Below are 20243 nucleotides of genomic sequence, written 5' to 3'. Positions count from 1 at the left end.
ATCACGTTAAGTATCAGAGATCGCACAAGTGGAAGCTGGGCCCAGTTGAAGTTAATGGCATCACTGGCTCTTACGATTTTCTTGTATTTCCAAGCATCAAAAAAAAAAGGGAGGGGACACAACACTTTCACATCAGTTGGCAGCATTCAAGCCATCACAACCAAAACTCCAGCTGGTGGGCTTGACAGAAGACCTAATGTACATTCTTACCATCAGCCATAGACCCATATAGCAATAACCCATCAGGTTCCCTGGTATTTCCACTACACTCACCCACGCGGACCAGAAACAGAGAGAATAGCCAAGAAAGCCAGGGAGGAAAGCAGGAAAGCCCCTTTATGGGGCAGAGATGTTAATACTTGTTTTAAAGCGATGCACAGGAGGAAGAGGAGCCCCCCCACCACCTACTTCAGGCACCGAGTCCATGTCCTGCGCATGCGTGGAGACTCGCCCCAGGGCCTCGGTCGGCGTGCCCGCAGGCGAGTGGCTTTGCTGCACCAGGTCAGGGAGATTGATGTGACCTGCAAAGCCATTGCTGGCTGTGTGGCCAGAACGCTTTTTTTCACCAGAGGTCTGCAGAGACACAAGGCATGAGGAAGAAAGAGAAGGGGTAGGGGGGAGAAATAAAGAGAAAAAGAAGAGAAAAAAAAAACACACAACAAACAAAACTAAGTCGTTGGCAGTCCACCAGTTCCCAGAGCAAGCGCAGGAGAAGGACCCTCTCTGTTTCCATCCCCATGCAATCTGGCAAGCAGCAAACCAACCCCCCACCCCAGCAGAAATAAAGAGAGGATTAATCACAAAGTCAATACAGAGTAATTAGCCATGTTACAGCGAGAGAAGCCTGATCACGGTCGTTTTGAGACAAGGAACATAGGGCAGATTCTGCTCTTGCCACCATGGGTGCAAACCCCATGGCCAGCTCTCCTCCCACATGGCCACTAGCCACTGGTGACAGCAGAATGTGACCCCTTGATCAGCGTTAGCCTTAACGGCTTTGAATAGCTACAGCAGCAAGTAGCCTGACTGCAAATGCCAACACAGTCCCCGTCGCATGTTTCTGTGACCCAAAACAGCAGTGAACAGCGGCAGCGTCGGCAGAACATCAGCAGAACGACTGGCATCTCGCTCTGCGCGCAAGATTCCCAGGGCTTCCCTGGGGTTCTCCTTCCTCTCCATCCCCACCTCGTGCAAGGCAGGTGCTGGGAAGTTTCTCCCTTCCCTGCTTATTGTTTTGAGATATTTGCCATTTTGATGAATCCTACCTACCAGTGAGATCATGAGACTCTTGCCCATTTATTGGGATGAGTGGCAAACTCCCTCCGAACAGGCTCACCAAGTTTCTGACCAGTCCTGACAACATTTATCTTTTGATCACTTGTTACGATCACCTTCAACCACCTTGCCATCCCGCTAAACAGCAAAAAGCCCTTTGCCCAAGGCCCACTGACCTCAGTGAGTCTGTCCTCTGATGGCTACGGTGGCGGTGGGGAGCAAAGAGTAAGCACCCAGCATGAGGCTGCAGTTTGGGTTTCTTACCATGCTCCCTCCTCCCAAAGGGGTTTCCCAGCTGCTTGTCTTGCCCGTGGCTTTTAAACCCTTCTGCATCACTGGTTTTCTCATATGGCCTTGCTGGCATAGAATCATAATGGTTGGAAAAGACCTCAAAGATCATCAAGTCCAATCTTCTACCCAACGCCACCATGCCCGCTAAACCCACTAAACCATGTCTCAAAGCACCACATCTAAACATTTTTTTGAACACCTCCAGGGATGGTGACTCCACCACCTCCCTGGGGAGCCCGTTCCAATGCTTAATGACTCTAAGAGTGAAGAAGTTCTTTCTAATGTCCAGCCTGAACCTCCCCTGGCATGGCACGTGTTTTACAGTTGTGATGCTTAACACCACGCTCATTTCAGAAACGGCTGGCGGTTATAGCAGTGACTTGTTCTCCGGCTCAACCACGTCAGCCTCCCTGTGACAAGGATGCGCAGAGGGCTGCCCATGTTGCGGGGATCCCTGCTCCAAACAGCTCCACGCCAGTGAGGGATGAGGTGGGCTGGGCATTGCTACCCACCTCCAAAACTCGCGGAGCAAGGCAGTAAATACACTTTAACTTCTTTTGCTAACTCCTTCCTCTCTTTCAAAGTTGCATTCATTGATGTTTATTTCATATGTGAATATTTCATATAAACGGAATGAAGAATTAAAATGCTGCTCAAGTCTAGTTTGCATTTGTCTAAACATTCCTCCTTTATGATTGCTGACTCCAAACTCCCCTCCCTCCTCCTCCTCTCCCAGCCACCTCCTTTAACATGCTGGCAGGAGAGTGACTCTCCTCTTTTACTAACTGCCAGAGCCTCCTGCCCCCTCACCAGGAGACCTGCTACCCATCTACCTTTCCAGCAGCATCACCAGCATGTTCCAGCAACCGGGAAACCAAGAAAACACTGGGGGAGATCTTCCACAGCCAACTCAACATGCCTCCTCTGCCTCATTTCTGCAGTACCATCCATCAGGATTGCTCCCACCGCAGCCTTACCTCCGCAATGCCCGAGTCGGAGGCTGGCACCCATGTGGGATGCGCAGTGCTCCCCGCAGCTGGCTCGCTGGGCGAGCGCAGGATGGCTGGCTGATGGGGAGGGGGGCTTGGCCCTCCCCGAGCAGGACCAGCCCCTGGTAAAAGCCTTCAAATGCTCTACAAACACTGCATGCCTCCGACAGTTATACGGTGCCAAAGGTTGGGAAGAAGAGGGGAAACTCTGGGCCAGGTTCCAAGCGTATTAAGTAAATGCTGTAAATTGAAGATAACTTCTGTTGCCTGGAGCTACTGTGGGATTAAGGCAGAGTCATTTGTATGAGCATCCTCCCTGCCGTGCCCTGGCATTACTATTCACTGCTGTTTGTAGTTCTGAGAAACATTTGCACTTGTCACATTTGCTCCGAGTGTAAATTGTATTAACGAGAGCGCTAACGAGCACAATTTACTCAGTCATTTTGTGTTCCGGACACATAGCACTGTTAGTCTTTGTGCTTACATGGGCAAAACCTCCTGAAGATGCTCCACGGAAATACTGGTTTTACAACTTACCTCCCTCACCATTAAAGTCCCTTCCCTTGAAATATTGCTAAACGTATCTGCGTGGGAAGTCTCTATCCCGTGTGTTGTCACCATTCCCAGGTTGTACGGCTCATTGCTTCCAGGAATTCCTGTTGGTCTGAGGACAGAATGGAAAAGCATTAATGGTGAGTATTTCCTTTGCTAAATTTAGATGAAAAATCCTCTAATACAGTATTATTTCAATAAAGGTAATGCTTTGTATCTCACAGGAAGGAAAATTAGAAAAACATATCCACCTAAATGTATGGGGAAATTATTTCTGTTGTCAGAAATACAGGATGAGGGTCAGGCTGAAACACTACAGATAACAGCACGGAGACAAAGAGAAGGGCCTTTCTCACCCCAAGGTGCCCTGAGAGGAGCACTGATGAACAGGTACCAAGGAGTTGCAGTCCTGCTCTACCTTACATCATTTTTCCTACTTAAGAAAGTTTAAAGAAAATAATTCACTCCCTTTATTCCCCATCTCAATCCCTGAAATGGGAACAGTGCATCCGAGTATCCGATGACAAAAGACAGTAAGGGAGGTGATGGGGTTTGGAGGAGGTGCGGGCAGGAGTACAAGTTGTGTCCTGCAGTTCTTGGCTGTTTTCCAGGTGAAACTGTAGCCCTAACCCATGACTGTGCCTTGGGTTTATTTCTGTGCTCATATCTCAAGAAAGAGGCTGGAATTTATTCTCACCCATATTAAATTTTAGGGCTGCCTGAGTGGATGTCGCAGGTGGTGAGCAGCCACCATTACTTTATTAGTACATTCTTAGCAGACCAGCTGCTTAAATATAATCAAACAAAAGCAGATGACGAAGTGCCTGTGGATTACCCAGCCTTGCCTGTGCGCTGGAAAATGCCAATGGTGCTTATGAAGATGTTGCTGATGAGACCTGTTACTTTGCATTTAGAAGCCACACAGACCAGTTGCTTTCCACCAGTATGAAGTCATTCACTCTTTAACACATCATCCCTGTATGCACCTACTTGTCAATGCCCAGAGGCTCACGAGGGAGCCTGGTTGTGTGAAAAGTCAAAGCAAGCCTGCATTAATCAAGGGGGTTACTGGTCCAACGTGAGATGTGAGTCCCGGGGTGGGACTGGCTTGATGATGGATCCTCCCCTGCATCGTATCAAACGTACGACTGGATGGGCATCACCAAAGCCCTCCAAACAACAGCGTGCCATACTTCTGCGGCACCCTTCACGTGAGGAGCTCACACCTTCCTACCATTAGCTTTTCAACACCGCCAAAGGATGAGAAAACACCACCATTATTCCAGTTTTAGAAATAAGAAAGCAGAGACAAAGGAGGTTATGTTAATTTTGAGACCATACACTGAGTGAATGAATGGCTGTGGTAGCCTCAAGGTCCTAAATTTCACCAGCACGCAGTTTCCGTGTCACACCTGTCGTCCGACACATCTGGCTTGAAGGCATTCAGTGAGATATTTTATCTGCTGAAAAGTGCTGTGTCAAACCCAAGGTGTTTGGTGGAAGGATGTCAGTACAGATTAACCACTTCTGATTAAACTCCTGCGAGCAGCCTGAGGCCCTTTCTTACATGCGTGACTGCCCATCCGACTGCTGCGTATTCATGGCTATCCTTCCGTCTCCCGATTTTCTGCAATAAACCCCAAGAGTTCTGATTCTCCTTCTTCAGCTGGAAGGAAGCTCCACCCCAGCAGCCTGGCACTCTGCATAACATGGACCTCCTCAGGGTCCACCTGGAGGGCTTCCCTGCCGCCCAATGCCCCACCACTATGAAGCCAGGTACACCTATATCGACTAATAATTCATTTAGCAAGAAGAAGGGAAATGAACTGATTAAAATATAAATAATCCCCTAAAGCTCTCCCACAACTCCTCTGTGAATTCAAAGGGGCTGGGGTCAGACCCCGCTGCCCGGCAGAGAGCCCCCAGGAACGCCGCTGCAGTGCTGGTGCTGCAAAGCACCGGGCAGGGATGCTCCGCGAGCTCACTCTGCCTGGTGACAGCTGTTTTCTGTGTGTTGAAGCTATGCTGCCCTCCTCCTTCAACTACAGATATTCAAAAGCACAGGTCTCCCGTGATCAATAATGAGGACGCAAGTTTGTCTGCCGATTTTTTTGTTTCAATGTTTTAGCCCATCAGGTTTGGCTGCCCGCAGAGTGACTGCGCCAAGGACAAAAATCAAAGACAAAGATTCAGGATTATTGTAATCCTGGCTCTACCAGTTGGCACTGGGCAGGCTGCCAAGTACTGCACTTCAACATGGCTTGATTTGGGGCAAGACCAGGCTCAAGAGCAGGCAGAGCTTTAACATGCCAACCCCGTAGGCAGGACCCAAGGTGTGGATGAAGACAGGTGCGTCCACTCTGGCCAAAAACCTGCCTTGCTTATCAGCAGAAACAGGTTCATCAGCTTGGAGTCCAAGTTTACTGAATATGCAGTGGAAATAATTCCATTTTTGTCATTAAGTATCTCTAGTTTGGACCAGGAAAAAGACTAATCTGAGTAAACTGTCCCTTGCAACTGTGACACTGTTCCCAGTGCCAGCCACCAAACACGGACATGCTTTGGACACGTCCCATATCACAGCTACTGCTCCTCCAGACCAAGACACACTGCGGTTTCACAGTTTGCTGCCCCAAAAGCAAGCCCTTCTTACATAAGCCGTGGGATGTCACTGACAGGCACGGTCCCATCATGGGTCTCGTTTTCTCCATCCTCCTCCTCCTCTTCGCTGCTTTCCGACTCCTCGCTGGAGGAGGAGTAGTCCGTCACCTTCTTCAGAGGGCGATTGGTTTCTTCAATGCGCAGCTCCCTCAACTCTTTGGCCAAGGCCGTCAGATCCTAAAGGGGATGGGGGCAAGAAAACAAGAGAGCAATGGCTATTATATTTAAAGTGAGGAGAATGTCACATACATCTCTTCAACAGCCAATGCTAACAGCACGAGCAACAAGAAATAGCTTTACAGAGTTGTTACAAACATGAGACGAACGTAAGACAATGTTTGTAGCATGTAGCATTTATTAAACAAAACAAAACTGATTTATGCTCATTGAAAAATCAATAGTCAACCTCTTCTTTTTCTGTTTGGAACGTGTATGTGCATATATATACACACACTTATATGTATATACACGACAAAATTATATTTGTTGGAAAAGGTGAAGTTCAGTCACCATCATAGTAAACTGGAAAACAATGTCATTTCAAAGACTGGCTCGGAGAATTTCTCCTGCAGGGTTTTCTCTTCTTTCAAACTTTTCAAAGAGACCCCTAATTGTATTTATTCTGTAATAAATGCATTTGGGAAGGAAGCAATGACAGCATCTCCCATGGAGTGGTGCAATCCCCACGTCAAGAGCTGCTTCCTGGCGAGTCTCCGCTGTCGGGCGGCTGCCGAGAGGCGGTGAGGAGCACGAGGAGAAGCGCCCAGCTCAGCCAGACTTTGGAGTCACAGCTCTGAGTCAGCCACACGATCAAAAAACCAAAAACAAACCCCAAAAAAACCAACAAAAAACCCCCCTCAGCGGGACCCATTAAGCACTTTATGTGAAATGTGGCAGCCTACAAGCTAAGGGGGAAAAAAAAAAAAAGCCTTGAAACAAGAAAAAAAGATAGGAGCAGTTCCAAAGCCTAGTAATAATTTTTCAGTTTACCATGACTTTGATGAGGTCTCAGACCCGACAGTCATATAAAATAGACACTGCTATTTCGAAACAAGGAACATGGCAGGCACCGTGTAGAAAAGAGACTTTTTGTTATCTTACATGCTTTTATAGCAATGCAGGGGGAAGCAGTAGGGCAGAAAAGCATGAGAGCTCGAATTAGAATGGGTTAGAGAACTCTGTTGCACAAGACATGCACATGACGAACAAAGCATCGCAATTGTCAGTCTTACCATTTCTCCCTATATTAGTGACCGAGGTAGGCATCAGTGCATTCGGTCAGAGATAAAGGATTAGGGAGAAAGAAACTCATTGAAAAAGACTAAATTCCACAATTGTCTTACGGCCATACTCTCATTTACTGCATTTCCAGTTTACCGTTCCAGCAGGGCGACTACGGCAATATTAATTACGGTTGCAAAGGGAGCTCTTAAAATCTATCCCGTCGACACGTGAAGAAAATGATGGAAAACCTCTACGGCTGAGATGCAAACCCAGTTTATTTTTTTTTTAAATTGTGAAGCAGAAATATTTCGCAAGCAATTTGTACTTTGGTTTTTGATGACCCACCCCTCCCGGCGGGCTCCCACCAGTGGACAGCCGCACATTCTGCTCCCAGGTCTGCCCTGCCCGGCCTCTGACACAGGGGAGAGTCTCCCACATAGGGTGTCAGAGCGCTTTCTATCAGACTTGTAAATATTAGTATACCAAAAAAAGCTAGGTTGGTTTTTTTTTAAAAAAAAGTTCAATCCCTGCTTCACAGCAGGTACCTGTGATATATCCCTCGCCAGATGCTCTCTGTACCTTTAAAGAAAGGCTCTTTATCATCATTAAAAAGAGAACGTGGTATTTCAAGAGTTTCTTTTCGATGCCAACATGTTTGAGATTGAAATACAGTCAATCTGCAGTCATGACAACTAATTATTTTAATTAGCGCTGTAGCAGCTTCTATGATATGATTGTTTCTTCTCCTAAATAAGAATCGATGACAATTTCAACAGCTTAACAATGCTTTCCATTTAGAGTATAAAATATGCTCTTTACTGAGCCCTTGCCTTTGAGCTGGATTAGAGCCTTCTCAACTTTAAAAAGGACTTTAGGACTGCGTAAAAACCTCTTAAAATTGCAGCTGGCCTTCCTGCAGTGCTGGACTAGGACTGAACCCTTCCCTAGCACAGCGATGGACTGGGAAAATTACTTCTTTTTTTGCACCTTCCATTTCTAACGTGCTTCAAGGCACCCTATCAGCCTTCTTTGGTCATCACTAGAAGACAGTCAAGTATTTTAAAAATCAGCTTAATTAGTTTTTAAGAACTAATTTGGAAGTTATAACAGCAAAACCACTCCCAGACAGTTTTATCAGATAACTCGTATTTCCTAGTTAAAGCTTTGCCTCAGGATGGTTAATTCTTTGATGCTATCATTTTCTCTAAGTAATGAGCACTTTGTAGGATTAAACGGCTTCAGCGAGTTGCTCTTGGACCAAAAACAATCTGACAACTAGAAAGTGCTCTGTAGTTCCACATGGGTTTGAAACGTTATTACTGAGGGTGACATAATACATAAGTTAGCAGTATCAGTGCTCTTTAATTACTTTTAATTACAAAGACTCCTTTAGATTTAATATTTGCTGGAATCAAGTCAGATTGGTTTCCAAAATCACATAGCTCATTGAACTTGAATTTAGCACACACGCTGCCTCTATTTAGACACTGATTTATGTGCTTCTTTCTTAACAAAGCACCTCATTAAACAAAGCGCATCGCTCATGTTTTATCCAAGAGAACAAGTTAACTAACCAGCACATCGTTCTTCTTTCATATCTTCTATTTTTAGAGGAAAGAGGCTGCAGGAAAGGCTGCCGATACCAGTGCTTTCCATCACAGCCCCGCAGTTACCAGTATCAGCAGTGTGTGCACAACAACGCACGGGTGAGGCAAGCCAAACGCTAAATCAGGGATGTTTGGTCTTTCCCCGTGAACATTTAGGCATTCACCATTGCCAGATACACACACATTTAAAATATTATCATATGGTGAAAAAGGTGTAATTCAGGACACTCTTATTTTTTTAAGAGGATGGATATAGACTAGCATTGTCCATCAACATCCAAGACTGCTCCGCTGACTCTGGCTTTACAGCTGATGGTCCGGACAATGAGAATTAATTACCTACTGTATTCCACTGCTCCATTTTCCTTTATTTGCCATGCACCTTCATTGGAATTAGGCTTAAAATGCATTTCAAATAGCGCTCGATGGCCCCACCGAAATCAGTGGGCGGCCGGGGGCTGTAGCTGAGAGCAGAATGTGGTGTGTGGTTCAGGCTGCCCAGACCACCTCCACGGGCACAAGAAACCTCCGCTCGCGCTCTTGCTCTTTCAAATATGCCGAACAACGGCAGCACCGTTTGCTCCGCGCGGGAATGTTGGGGTGCTTCTTGCCACGGTCTCCATGCAAGTGGTCTGGTCAGCGGGTTTCAGGCAGCCCAGGGCTGAGCAGCGCACACCGGCAGCCCGCTCCCCTCCCCACGGGCACGCTTCCTACGCCAAAACGCAATCGTTCGGTCTCCCATCTGCCCCGAGATTGCATCGCCACACCTTTTTCAATGTCAGCACCAAGAAAACCCGGTTCGATATTAAGCGCTAACTAGTCAACCTTGCATAGTCATGACCCACCGAGAAAAGATATCACTAACCTCATCTATAGCTTTCTTATAGCTCTGTGGGTAAAGGAAGAATAATCAGCATCAGAGGAAACAGATCGGGACAGGAAAAAGCCAGAGGAAGGGCAAGCAGGTTAGAAATAAAATTAGAATTGTTAGCTCAACGCTGCGGAGTGTAGAGAAAAAAAACAACATCAACAAAACATTAATACACATTAAAAAAGAGAAGCAGTGGAAATTCATTGTGTTATTAGGCCAACTCTGCAGTTTTAAAATACAAATGTCAACAGCATTAAACCAGGAGGAAACACTTCGGATGAGATTTTGCTCAGAATAATAAAACGGGAGTGTACAGAGACCACTACCAGGTTTGGTTTTAAGCTGTGAAGGCTGTCGGGGGCCGGTCGCCCAGCCTTCCCGAGCAGAGCATCCCTCCGCCGGGCTGCTGCGGGGGGACATGCAGCACGGAACACAACAATGTGCCATCAGCAACCACCGCGCCCAAGCTAGCAAAGCCCTTAAGCATCTGCTTCACGTGAAAACACAGGCTTAAGTGCTTTCCCCTAGACTTGGGCTCCTGATAAAAACTCATGCACTCTCTTCAGCATTCAAATCTTGCTGTACCGCTGCTTTCCAGTCTCTCTGCTGGAGGAGCAACAGTACTAGCCTCTTTTTTGGGGTCCCCGTGGTTGTGCTACCGCACTGAAGGGAAACGTGGCCAAGCCAGCTGGAAACATTCCCACGGGAAATAATTTAAGACTCACAGCGGGTCGGCTCGGTCGCGTCACGTCCCTGTTGTCTTCCTGCTTTACCTTGGCGGGCTCGTGGGAGAGCACAGGGGACCCTTCGGGTTTGGCGTTCCCTGGGTGAAAGGCAAGCAGAGAGAGGGGGAATTACAAAGCTGCTCAAAGCTGTCGCTGCATTCTGTCACCTGGGGCAGGCGGGCGTGGGGGCTTCGTCATCATTTTGCTTCTGTTGTCTCGAAAAACCCTCCTGCTCCTCTCTGCTTGACCGTCCCTGCAACAAGTCTCCATCAATATAGCAGGAGAAGCCATAGTCCAGGTCAGCCTCCACTGACAGCCCTCTCGCAGCGTTACTGCCCTTTTTTCTACTAAAGAAAGAAATTCACTTTGCAAAAGAGCAGGGCGTGTGATAAATTAAAACCTCTGCAGCATCTGACATTGCTGGGACATTATTTGTCACAGCATTCCTCATTAGTAAAAACAAAACCAAACCAAAAAAGGACAATTGGTGATAAACTCCTTTTATCGACTACCTAGAGGAGCGACAATTTCAACAACAGACACGTCATCTTATGGCCAAGTCATAAAAAATTCAAATCATGGAGGCAGCATTTGTTTTAATGCACTTCAGCCCTGGGGATTTATACCGCGGGGCTGTGCCAGAAATGCAGATGTATGGGTTGTATGTGCTTTAGCAACTCCTACTGTGATTAAACAGGGGAACGGAATACCTTTCAGTGTGGCTCTAAATGAGAGGAAACAATTCTGCTAGGAACATAAACCCAATGTCAGCACAGCTGCCTGGCAAAAGCATTTTAGAGAAAGCTTCTTATGGGGTAATTCACTCCTCTGCTCCCATCTCAGGCTTTGCACAAAGATGAAGCTCCAAAAAAAATATTATATACCCACGAAAACTGAAAACACACTCCCAAAGAAACCATCACAGAACAAGTGAGCTTGGGTCAATGAAGACAGGAAGCTTACTGGTATTTTTTGTTTGTTTTGTTTACCCTAAAGCATAACTCCCATCTCCTTTTGTACAAGCTACTTGACACTGCGACGCCAAGTGCTGGAGCAGCGTGTGCTGCCGTGGGCATCCTATATCAGCATCTGGGCAAGAGGGAGTGTTGGCAACTCTGCAAGGAGGCCAGCTGGTCACAGAAGTATATCAGAAATGATGAATCCCTTGATTTTTTAATTTTTTTTTTTAAAAACATACACGAGATCACAGACCTCTTGCCTTTCCTAGTTATCAAAAAAGCCTCAGAAAGCACGCTTGGTGCTAAGGGATGTTTTCAAGAACCTCACCTCTGACTCTGTTGCGCTCACTGGAGCCAGCCTGGGAGCCAGGCTGGGACCCGCCCTGGGAGCTGGGCTGGGAGCTGGGGGGGCGGGAGGCCCTGCCACTGCTGGTCCTCTGCAGCGGGCTCTCCACGATGGGCTCCGTCCTCCTCAGGTCCGGGTTGCTGCGGGAGCACAAAACAGAGGGTCACCATCAGCCGGGGTCACACGTGTCCCTGGGGCTTCAGATCCTTCCCACATGGACAGGCACAGTTGGAAAGGTGAGGAGACACCTCCTCTGCTGGAGAAGACAGGGCTGAAGTCTTCTTCTGCAACCAAGTTAACTGTTAGGGGTGATGGAGCCCTGCTTTCCTGGGGACAGCTGAACACCTGCCTGCCAATGGGAATGGTGAATGAATTCCTTGTTTTGTTTCGCTTTGCTTGTGTGTGCGGCTTTTGCTTTCCCTATTAAACTGTCTTTATCTCAATTACTTTTTTTTCCTTCCGATTCTCTCCCCTATCCCACGGGGGGTGGAGGGGAGAGCGAGCGAGCGGCTGGGTGGGGCTGAGTTGCTGGCTGAGATTAAACCATGACACACAACCATGATGAAAAACTGGCTAGAGAAGCTTTCTACTCTTATTTTGCCAAATTCGGTGAAAATTAAAAGATTCTTTGCTCAGAACTCCCTTTCAGCCTGTAGATGTGCAATGCTGAAGTTATCTAATTAACCACCAATATCCATCATAAAAGCAAGAATTTGTAAATGGCCGTTAGACAGAGAAAGAAATATTTGAGTGAAGAAAGGACCTCAAGTTTGCAACAAGGCTGCAGATCACTTTTACCACTTATTCACACTTCCCAATTTTCATGGCTTCACTTCAAACTTGCATCAGATATCCACTTTTCTTCCTTGATTTCTCTCACCCTTGTGAACATACATAAATCTAGAATAAAAAGCATCCTTGATACACAAAGAGTGACTAATACTTCTCTGGGTATCAGATGCCTTTAGGAAATTAATTCTTATTTGGCACTGAAATGACATCAGAAGACATGTTCATGCAGAGTTATGCAATTCGGTTTTTATACAGTATTTCTGTTAAGTAATCTTATTATCCAAAGTCCTGTGAAAGATGTATTGAAAGCTTTCTCCATCAAGTCCAATGAGGACTTTGGGTACATAAAAATGATGCAGTCATAGTGCCACGTGATGTAATGCAATGGCAATCGGAGGCCGTGCACATGCAAGGTGTGCAGAATGTGCATGGTGCGTCCCATGCAACGACCACGCTGGTGCCAATTGTGCAAACACCCATTGCCATAATGAGGTCGTTGGCAGAATCGTTTGGACACTGCTTAGCATGAATAGTATATAAAATCCCTGCCTACTGTTATCTCGCTTTGACACAGGTGGGTATTCAAATGATGAGAGCAAGACAGTAGTTTTCTGTGTGCAAGGAAATATCCCCTCATTTGCTACAGTAAGGTAACAAATAAAAGAAAGCATATTTTTATAGTATTTACATTTATGCATGGGGGGAATCAAGAACCAATAGGAGAGGTGGTTAAAAAGGAAAACTGGAGATATGCTACATTACTGTCTGAGAAATGAAGTATGAAATAATTTCACTGAATACTTAAGTTTAATGGACATGATAGCATCCTAATCATTTCCAGTTTTCATTAAACTGAAGGCCTCTAGCTCATCTTGTATGGCTGATGTGTCCTCAGCTAAATTAACTCATGAAATATATTTGAAAACTTTGGCAACTAATTATTCACCTGTACCGACCAGGACTGGGAGCGGGAGGCTGCAGGGAATACCGGGCAACCTTCAGCTTGAATCCCAGACTCCCATTATCCTTTTTACTTTCAATACCCTCACTTCCTAGGACTACGCAGTCCAATATCCCTCCGCATTTTAAACTGTCCTTCAAGCAATAGCTAATGAAAAGAACAACATTCACAAGAATTCAAAATGCTTCAGCCTTGAGCGATAAAGAGGAATAAACCACGATACAAATGTTTTTTTCCTCTAATTAAAAAAAAGAACAACAAAATTCTTTCTCCTTTTGCTACCCCTGCCAGCTACTCTAAGCTGCTGCCTGTTGTACGTGAGTTTGCTGACGCACAGTTGGGGCACTGGGCTGGAAAGAAAGACGTATGCTGAAACCAGTGACAGCACACAGCTACGAACATCCCAGCGTTCGCTTTTTGACCTCACCCTGAAAGGACAAGGCAGGAAGAAGAAACCAAGGAGCTCCATCACGCAAGGCTACACGGAACATGTATTTACCCTGAGATTTCCCTGTCTGAGGTCTAGATCTGCCCACGATGCTCTGCAAACCAGAGACACGCTCTTGCATGACTAAGCCATGTTCAAATTCCCGTTTGACCCCACAGCAACAGATGCACCATCCACTTCCAAACCCTGCAATGCCCAGAAACGCATTCAGCCCAGGGAGCAAAGCCTCCAGGGATCCAAGCGCTCACAGCCTTTGGTGTCGGGTACAAAATACTAATGAATGCAAAAGTTCATCCTAGCAACAAGAGAGGCATCACAAATCTCGTGTTGTTACCAGACAGCAAAAGCAGGGCTAAACCCCAGCCCACATTCAGGCTCCCCAGCCGGGTGATGCCAGGAGGAGCACAGGCAGTAGCACGCTGGGATCACTCCCGCCCGTCCCTCTCGGTGTCTGTACCTTGCCCGAATGGGCTGGGAGCCCAGCCGGGGTCCCAGGGCGCTGCCGTTGCCTGGGGAGTTCTTCCTTGCCAGAGCAGGGGATATGGAAGTGGTTCGTTGAGGCACCTGGAAAAGAACGGAGACATTTGCCATCATCACCCAGTCTGCCCCACCACGTCAGGCGGTCATTCGCACATCCGAGAGAGCACCTTTCAGCACTGCCTTAAGATCTGATTTACAATTGATTTCCCACAGAGACAGGCAATATTTGTAGCAATTCTAAAACACAAAGCTCTCGGCTTTTAGAAGGAATTGCCTGACTGTGAGATGGAAACGAGCTGCAAAGTTGCGGTCAGGGATGCTCCAGGCAGAGGAGCCCGGAGCAGCACACAGAGCAGCCCAGCTGCCATCAACAGGGCATTTACTTTTTCAAAACTGAATGTACGTGCACACACACACGCGTATATAATTTAAATCTAACAAAACCCAGAAAAGTAATTTTCAAGGTAAAATTCAGACTGAAGTGCATTTCAGCAGCCACGGTGGAGTTTTTAGCATCTCTAGTTCAGATGTAACACATGCCAGCAGAGAGAAGGTGTTGACCAGGGGACAAACAAGAGGGCTGATAGTGGAAGGATCCAGACTGACCCACCTAACGCTCACATTAAATACTATGAACTTTGCTGAAGCTTCAGATGCCGCTGCCAAAACCCGGCTGGCCGGCAGGACGGCTCACCACCAATATCACCAGCAGAAACCTGAAGCCAAGCGCAGCCTGTGCCCCGGAGCCCTGCCTTGTCCCATGGGAGCACGGGCATCGCCGCATGGCCGCAGGCACGGTGGTCTCATCCCCCGCCAGCGCAGGCTGATGTTGGAAGGCACGACGATACTCACCGGGCAATACCTTGCACCAGATAACAGAGAAGCCAAGGGCTTGGCGGGATCATCAACAAAAGGATTAGGCTTTTTTTTTTTTTTTGAGAATAAACACACAGTCATCTTAGGCAAGATAAAAAGATTTAGAGAGTGAGCAAGCTTTATATTCTGCAGCATCACTAGCTACAGCTTGTCTCATTAAAAAGCGATCTCCCCTCTGGGTAGGGTACTCTGCAGTTGGGACTTGGGGAGTTTTTTTTACCTTCCTCTGAAGCATCCAGCCGTAAACACTGGCAGAAACAAGACCCCAGACCACAGAGGCAGCTGGCCCTGCCTCACGGGACAGTCCTTTTGTTCCCACTTACAAACACATCAAACCCACTTTGGGCAGTAAAATGTGAAGTCAGACTCCTCATGGGTACTACTGCCGACACGACGGCCTTAAGTGTGGTCTGGTGGAGACCCCTTCCAGAGCTCATGTTCCCTCAGCCAAGGGAGAAAATAGTCCATAGTGCTGGAAAACAGCTTTTTTCCAAGGAGCAGGTGCTGTGGTCTCACCGCGTAGCACATCACTGCAGTTAAGAGATGCCCTTCTCAAAGGATTCAAGGCAAAAGCCAACATTAAATTGCAAGGTGTTTTTCCAAATTAGCTTAAAACCGGGCAGCCACACTCCTGCAATACTGAGGAGCAAAGCACACGAACAGCTCCAGGAGCTGTTGGCTTGCTTTTCCTCTTAAATCAGCACTGATGTCTCCTCTCGCGTGGTGGTGGCAGAAACAGGAACATTATTAACACAGGGGACAGACCAGCACAGATCCCTTGCACAGGGAGGCTTACCTGCTAGCTGGTATTTGGCTCTTCAAAAGGCACATCACTCACTTTGTTAATACATAGAAAAACTGCCTCACTGTCACTAATCAATTTGTAATCATTTTTTTTCCCTGTAAAAATCCTCCCAGGTTGAGCACTGATTCACTCTAAGGGGAACTTTAATGGCCAAGTTATAATTCTTCCGAAATGAAGGTGTATAAACAATGCGATCGAAATACTGGTCCAGAAGAGTCTTAATTAAAGAGGTACTGCCAGACGCTGCCAAAATGTCAATGAATGTATAAAGCTTCTGGAGCCCTTACAAGTCTTCCATCAAATATTGATTGCAACTAGAGGCACATACAGGACTAAAAAGGACCCATCTTATTGAGTATGACAAATTTTATGTTCCTATAATTCTATTTAATCAGAAGGTCATTTTTTATCCTAGGGAAAGGAGATATTAATTTATTTTGGCCTCTGTCCAGGCTCAAGAACTTTCTTAGCTGGAGGGCAACGCTACTTCGCAGCGCTGCGTGTGCACCCGAGAGCAGCTCCCAGATTCTTGTGCAAAATCTGCCTCGGGAAATGCAGCCCCTGGACAGGTCGGTACCCGCCACGGAGCCACGGGGATGGGCTCGGTCCTGCTCATTCTGCTTTGCCGGAGGTGCTGAGCGCAGCACCGTCCCGTGGGGACTTAGCTCTGGGATTGCCTCTTTGACGTGCTGAAAGTGAGGAGCGATAGTGTTACCTTTGGTGGAATGTCTTCCTCCTGCCGTAACCAAGAACTTCGGTCAAACTTTTCAATGCGAGGGGGCAGAGGAGGGTTTTCTGAGGTGGGGTCCGAGTTCTGCCTTGGCATCTCAGTGCGGTGAGAGGTCACCGTCAGAGCCTCCTGAAACCCAGCCAGTCCCTTTGCAGGCTGTTCATGCAGTGACTGAGACCCAGACAAGGAGCTTCCTTGGGATTTCACAGTGACCAGATGTGGAATCTAAGCACCAAGTCAAAACAGAACTATCAGTACAAAATGGAAAAAAAAAAAAAAAAAAGGAATAAAAAAAAAATATTTAAAAATTGGATTTTTTTTTTAAAAAAATTTGATTAGCACTTCAGATGCACTAAAAAGCCCCCTCAGTTTGAGATCAGCATTGCCTTGTTTTCAGGACCTCCTGACTTATATCGTTTCAACGCAAGATCTAGTAAAAATTATGCTCGTGCAGCTCAGCCTTTTAAAATCAGGCAATGTCGTGCTTCAGTCCTGACGGTTTCTGCGTGCGCACGGTGATACGGCTCGGCTCGTACCGACAGCCCCTGCGCCGTCCTGTGGGTACCACCTTTTTTTTTTGCTCCCTCCTGCCAGCTCCCGCACACACCGTGCCCGCCCCAGGCTCTCTCTGCTGCTGGCTGAATTTCCAGCTCCTACGCCTGCACCTCTAAGGTTGTGCTAATGAGGATTGGCATGGATTTTCCCTGTTAAAAGTGGAAAAAAAAAAAAGGAGGAAACGATAATAAATAATAATTAAGAAAAAAAATCATCAGGAATTCTGAGGCATAGATGGCTTAAAAAAAAATATCTTGAGGCATGAGTTTCTATAGGTCTAGGCAGCCCCTATCCCATGGATCAGCCCTATACATCTAAAGGTTGTCAGTGAAACGAATACTGACATCTGTTTTGGGAAATCTGAGAAATTCACAAAGTTAGAGTTTGTGAAATCAGAGCTTCTTTCCAGGACCCTGTGAAGCTGGGCTGTAACTCTTATTTGACATTTCTACATACATGTCTATGTAAACATGTACATGTATCATGTGTACATATGTATGCATGCATACATTTACATGGGTCTCTGGGTTTCAAGCAACTTTTTCATTAATATTTTATTGTCAAACAAAAGTCTTCGTAGCTCTTGATGATACAGGTCGCCAAAAAGGTCACTGAAATATATTTGGTCAATCAGAGAGATTACAGTGACGTGGGTTTTACCCACTTCCCAACATATATAGACCATGTATACTGGGCAAAAAAGAGTTGTATAAACATATAAAGAGGGCTTTCCTGCACATATTTTGTTTAAAGCTGGCACTGTACTGCTGTCCTACAGGTGCGCATCCCACATGTGGATGGCACTTAGTTGGCACATTTTCCCACAGAAAGGACTTGGAGCAAAGGCTTCGTCCTTCCCTCTGAAATCCCTGCTGGAGTCTATGGATCCGCAGGAGCAACTCCAGGGGCTGGACCAGAGCCAGCACCACCACTCCTACAGCTTTTGGTGGCAGAGTGCTTACAGACCCCGTGGCTGGCAGGATCTTTTAAAATATCGACACCCTTCCTCTGTGACGGCCATGGTGATCTATGCCCTCTCCAGATGTATTTGTGACTGATGTCAACTTAATGGAAAACCAAAACAAAATCTTGAATTAAAGCAGCAAAGAAAGAAAAACCTCTTTCTGATGATCCTCAGCATCAAAGCGTCCCAGGTCTTTTGTACCAGGCGCTGCAGTTTTAGTCCTTTACGTAAACCAGAACCAAAGAGGAACAGAGCAACTGCTGCACTGGACCAGACCAGCGGTTCCTCTCGGTCCTCTAGCTTGTTTCTAGCAGTAACCAGTACGTGATGCTTCAAAGGAAGGTATAAACCAGCATGATGTTTCTAACACATGGAGGTGACAAGAGGAATCCACTCACGCATGTAGATGCTGCTCTTACTCACAAATACGCTTAAGGCTAAGAAACCAGGGAACAAGACATTATTTCCCTTTAATCCACTCTTTTTTCTTTGGTTACCTTACCAGCACCCCCAGCATCCTGGCTCCGGTAGGTGAGCCTGCCGGGGGAAGCACCGTTACCTGCGGGTCCACGGGTCGGAGCAGGGGTGGGGTCCGGGCCGGCTGCACACCGCTGATGCTGAAAGACTCCGACCGAGGAGGCAGGTTGGGGTCAGAAATCCTGTTGGCCACCTTATGGGGCATGGCCGGCGAGCTCTGGCGATTGAGCCGGGAACGCTCCTCCACCTGCGGCAAGATGAGGAGAGGGGGTGAACACCCCATAAAAAGTCATTTCCAATTGAAAATCAAGGTATGCACATATATATATATATGTATGTACGTATGTATGTATATGAAGCTCTTTTCTCTTTAGGTGTATCATATGTATTGTATGCTCATAGAATCCAAGTTACCCAGCAGATTGTGCAATAAATGCATTTTACAGACACCGAAGGCACTATTTGTATTTATGCGCATTATTCATTTCTGAGTATGAAATGGGAAAAAAAAAAGGCAACATGCCACAGAGAGGTGTTTCTAGAAGATGACTCCTGAGAAGCTCTTCCTTTTTCTCAAACGCATCTTTAAGCAAGGGTACCCTTTTCCTTCACTGCTACAAACACCACCAGGAGTGCTTTTATTTGATCTGAATAAAAGAATAAGCACGGCAGCCAGAAAACAGCTGCCTTTGATCTAGATTTAGTGAGCCTGGTACCTTGTCATGTATGGAAAGTGAAAAACCTCTATTACCGATAGAGAAATAAACCCAAAGCCCACTGCTTTCAGTTACCCTTGATTGAAATACAGCGGTTTCAGCTAACCCAGACACACGTGCAATCGGAGTGCTCCTGCAGCTAGACTGTAGGCATTGATATTCATGCAGCATACGCTATGCAGAATTTTTGATACCTCGAGATCTGACGTATATTTTCTTTTACGTAACATTAACATGTTAAATACCCTTAGCATGTCTTGATTCCACCATGTACAATGTCCTGTTAAAATGCAATCTTTAAAACAGGTTTGCTTGGAAAGAACTACAGCTCTTCTTTAAGTAAATAAATACTCATGAAACAAAAGAGTTGTTATATTCATAAAAACAAATCTTTTCCTCTTTCAGATACTGAGCAGGAATCAGAGTAAAATTTAGGCGAGAGATTTGTGTTATGGACTCCTTCCTTTCTAGTTCGTGAGGGATCACCTGGGCCACTGCTCTGTCCTAAGAGGTTGTCACAACTTCCCCAGGCGCTGCCCACCGGCTAGCAGAGGCCGTGCAGAGCTTGGTTCAGCGATGCCCACGGGAACGGCTGCAAGGATGGGAAGGAGAGCAGGGTGGGAAGGAGAACTCCCTCTGAATAAGGGAGCAGAAGTACAAGTGCTGGGTCACAGACCCGGTCCAGTACACCTCCTCATCAGCCAAGCCTTGGCACGAACGACAGCAAGCAGAGACGGTGCCACCGCCGCATCCTCTGGCTGTTTGCAGACGCTCTCCGGCACACTGCCAAGCCGTAATATGCAGCTAATTATGGAGGACTTCAAAGCTTACATGGAGAAGAAGGCAGGAGAATGATGAAATGGGGATGTCTGTGTACTGGGAAGGAGAAAGGTGCTTGGTTTCCCACTGCCAGCATCTCCTCGCTAGCACTCTGTTGCA

General features: G+C 46.6%; 1 protein-coding gene across 1 annotated transcript in view; it reads right to left on the bottom strand.

The window, feature by feature from the left end:
* The window catches only part of TNIK (TRAF2 and NCK interacting kinase), a gene marked incomplete at its 5' end in the record, with an annotated part of 72288 nt that overhangs the window by 12893 nt on the left and 39152 nt on the right, over positions 1-20243 (bottom strand). The window contains 9 exons of the mRNA XM_009705220.1: positions 409-573; positions 3093-3219; positions 5761-5945; positions 9465-9488; positions 10196-10293; positions 11483-11640; positions 14159-14265; positions 16578-16817; positions 18671-18835. Of these exons, the coding sequence (XP_009703522.1) occupies positions 409-573; positions 3093-3219; positions 5761-5945; positions 9465-9488; positions 10196-10293; positions 11483-11640; positions 14159-14265; positions 16578-16817; positions 18671-18835 (1269 nt within the window). The remainder of the gene's footprint in view (positions 1-408; positions 574-3092; positions 3220-5760; positions 5946-9464; positions 9489-10195; positions 10294-11482; positions 11641-14158; positions 14266-16577; positions 16818-18670; positions 18836-20243) is intronic.

Source organism: Cariama cristata, unplaced genomic scaffold, assembly GCF_000690535.1.
Source record: "Cariama cristata isolate BGI_N322 unplaced genomic scaffold, ASM69053v1 scaffold16208, whole genome shotgun sequence".
Lineage (NCBI taxonomy): Eukaryota > Metazoa > Chordata > Aves > Cariamiformes > Cariamidae > Cariama > Cariama cristata.
Note: the sequence above shows the minus strand (reverse complement) of the source record. Positions and strands in the feature narration are given on the sequence as shown.